At 31.4% G+C, this 3,295-nt stretch overlaps 1 protein-coding gene across 1 annotated transcript; it reads right to left on the reverse strand.

Moving 5' to 3' along the window:
* Positions 1 to 830: 830 nt before the first annotated feature.
* On the reverse strand, positions 831 to 2,941 carry LOC134245810 (uncharacterized; the record flags this gene model as incomplete). Its single annotated transcript, XM_062728057.1, has 3 exons — positions 831 to 1,717; positions 2,469 to 2,600; positions 2,877 to 2,941. Coding segments are annotated over 3 exons (1,084 nt in total), but the record flags the coding sequence as incomplete, so codon positions are not given.
* Positions 2,942 to 3,295: the final 354 nt, after the last annotated feature.

The raw sequence follows: 3,295 nt of genomic DNA on the forward strand, positions 1-3,295 counted from the left end.
TTAAATAGTTTTAAACTAACTTAAAGCAATATAGAGTAGAAAAACGCAATTACCCCCATCCCCCATACCTAAGCAGTACTAAATTAATAGTGGATGTACTGACGTCTATGGAACAAACAAAGTTTTAAAAATAATAAAAATAAATATTCTAAGTCTTTTAAAAAATGCTATGTTTGAAAGATGTATATGATTATAAAAATGGAAAAAACGATTAAAAATTAATTTTATACCAGATACATTTTTTTGTAATTCATTTTCATTGATTGAAAGCAAGGGGATAAGTTGACACTGTCAAAAAGTATGAAAAAGAGCACAAAAACATAGATACTTGAACAAATCTATTTATCAATTTAAAGCTAGCGTAGAACAATGAGTAGTATTATTATAAGTACATGCATTTGATGTCCAAATAAACAACAAGCACTTAACAGAACATACAAATACAAATTCAATGAAAAAGTGGTAGAAAATCAAACTGTGTATAATAGCAGACAAAAAATTTTACGAACTACCATACATAGTTCGTAAAAAAATGTAAGTGACATAGACCTACATACATGCGATATAATATGTAGGCATCAGTATATGTAAGTAAGCAAGTGACTTGAATTTCCTTCGATCATTATGCACATAATTTCTGTAAAAGGAAACTCTTCGATCCACTTTATATTTGAATGATCACACTTTTAATGAAATAGCTATCAAACGCAGCTAGAATTTCAATCACATCCAATATACCGCCACGTGCGTATACATTTAAGCGTGGATTAAACATACAATAAATAAAGTCTTTTCCGTAAGAAATGTTTAATGAGTCGATTTTATGTGTTTCATTTAAAGACAACATCTAAATACGTTGCATGATTTCCTTCATCCATGTCCAAGGAAGGCGTGATACATTCGACTACAACATCATCATATGAAGATGATGATTTACTTGTATTTTTGTTTTGTCGATCGTCTTTCCTCTCCTCAAGAATGATTTCATCTGAATCCAAAATTTCTATGTACGAATGCCGCTGTGGATCTTTAATGCTCATTCTACCACTTTCCGAACTAATAGGCTCCAAGTAAGTTTCCAAAGTCGACTCAACATTTGTCATAGGTTCAATATATTCTTCAGTCTTCTGTATGTCTCTTTTGCTTGTGTTCATGGGTAACGGTAAAGTATTGGGCAAGACAGATTTAGGTCCTTGAAAATCTTCTTCAGGCGATACATCTATCATTTCTAAGCATGGATCAATTTCCTGATACTCTGACTCAACTTGCTGATAAACATGTAACTTTTCCTTACCCTGATTCAAACTGCTATACTGCTTTTTGTCATTGGCACTTGGTCTCAATGCCAAATCGCTTGGTAAATTCATTTCAATCTGTTCTTGATTTTTTCCTCTTGAAATCATTCTTTGTGCTGATTTTGATTTCGAACGAAGTTGTAGAATGATAACTGTCAGTAGAATAGCTAACACTATCCCCACTCCAAACAGTAAATAATTACTGTTAAACATTTCTTTTGTAGTTTTGAAATCAGTTGCAGACAAAGCAACTGTTGGTTCATTTGTTGAATACACAACCTTTGAGCTAGTTATAAATGCTGGTGATGTTGTATGCAATGCTTTCTTTTCTTTAAGAGTAAAGGGTGTTTTGGGTATCAATGATGTAGATAATACTTCTTCCGTTGTTATTTGTGTCCTATTCAGATTAAGCTCCTTGTTGCCTAATTATTGTAAAAGCATATTTTCTTATTGCCGTATTTTTTTTTATATAATTTAGATAATAACACATTATTTTTTAATCCTGAATTGAGTGAATTTTATTTCTGTATGATGCATTTGATTTCAAAGGAAAACTCTAAAAACTTAATAGTCAAATAAGCTGATAAGTTACTGAAGATCTTTCCATTTCTATTCTGCAGAGATTTTCGATTTGAACTTTTTAAACAAAATGTACACTTTTTGATTAATTTGCGTTTTTTATGATATACAATCATATACTTCATACAGATTCCAAAATATATCTACCATTTTTTTCAACTAAATTGCCATGACATTTCTAAAGTATCTTACTGAGACCCTAGGCTCAAAAATATGGCAAGTTTTATTTACAACATCTTCTGTTCTTTACATTAAAATATATAGGAAAATATTAGTGTATAATTGCACATTGACTGTCAGTCGTCCTTGACATCACTGTGTGGCCATTAATTAAAGCTTCTCCTCTAGAGTTAACTAGGATTCACGGTAACCCGAAAAGTTGGCCTATTGCAACTTTTATTTTAAAAAGATGAACATGGGTTGATTATTTAAATACGTAAAATATGACTTAAATTGTAATTCTATTCATTTTTTATTCTTTGGTATTGTTAGCATTCCGCACATTTGTAATCTGAATCGGAAACGTTATATCAATCTGCTGTGATTTACTCTATAAAGGTAAAGTTTAACCTGTAACTGTGACGACTGATGTACTTTGACGAGAACACCCCCTGACATGGTCACAGTCTTCAGCAGAACAGTGACACTGTCCACCGCAGTCCACCCCGAAGCTGCCACTTGGACACGGAATTTCACAAGAATCCCCATAATATCCTGGCGCACAAACTAAATTAAAAGCAGGCTTAGGTGATTTTTAATAGACTACACGATGATACATGAAATAAAAGCAGAAGAAAATATTACTGTGTATTAATGAGACCCAATCAATCATCGAGGAAAAAATAATATAAACAAGAAATTTAAGTTCTCAATAACTACTGCATCCTATGTAGCACGTTCTGAAATATTCTTAAATAGACGAGTAATACTTGTAACGAACATATGACGCAGTGACAAAATTGTAAAATTTTATGCAATATATTTTAAAGGATGAAATCTCACGATTGCAATTTCCTTTATCGTCTTTGTAATAATTAGCACAACAAGAGACAGTCCCAGTTAAGTTTCTGTAAAAAAAAATAAAGAAATAGGTTATTGCAATCTTATATGCTTATTATTACGTGTGTACGCATTGATTTCACCGTTGAATGCATATACAAAATACATTATCATGTATTTCGATTGATTCTTCATATAAAATACAGTGTCCTGCTCAAGTTCACACAATCGTTCCTTCGAAAAAGAATCATATATAAATATTTTTCTTGTCCTATTTTGGGCTTATAACAAAGGGTTATAAATTAATTTAATATATGCCAATCACCTGGTAAATACTAAAACAATAAATACAAAACAGAAACTAGGCAATGGATGGACATCTATTTAAAGACACAAATAATGACTATTACAGAAAAAGGAGT

The sequence above is a fragment of the Saccostrea cucullata genome, unplaced genomic scaffold (assembly GCF_032062105.1).
Source record: "Saccostrea cucullata isolate Sc308-1 unplaced genomic scaffold, CSIRO_AGI_Scuc_v1 ctg2138, whole genome shotgun sequence".
Lineage (NCBI taxonomy): Eukaryota > Metazoa > Mollusca > Bivalvia > Ostreida > Ostreidae > Saccostrea > Saccostrea cuccullata.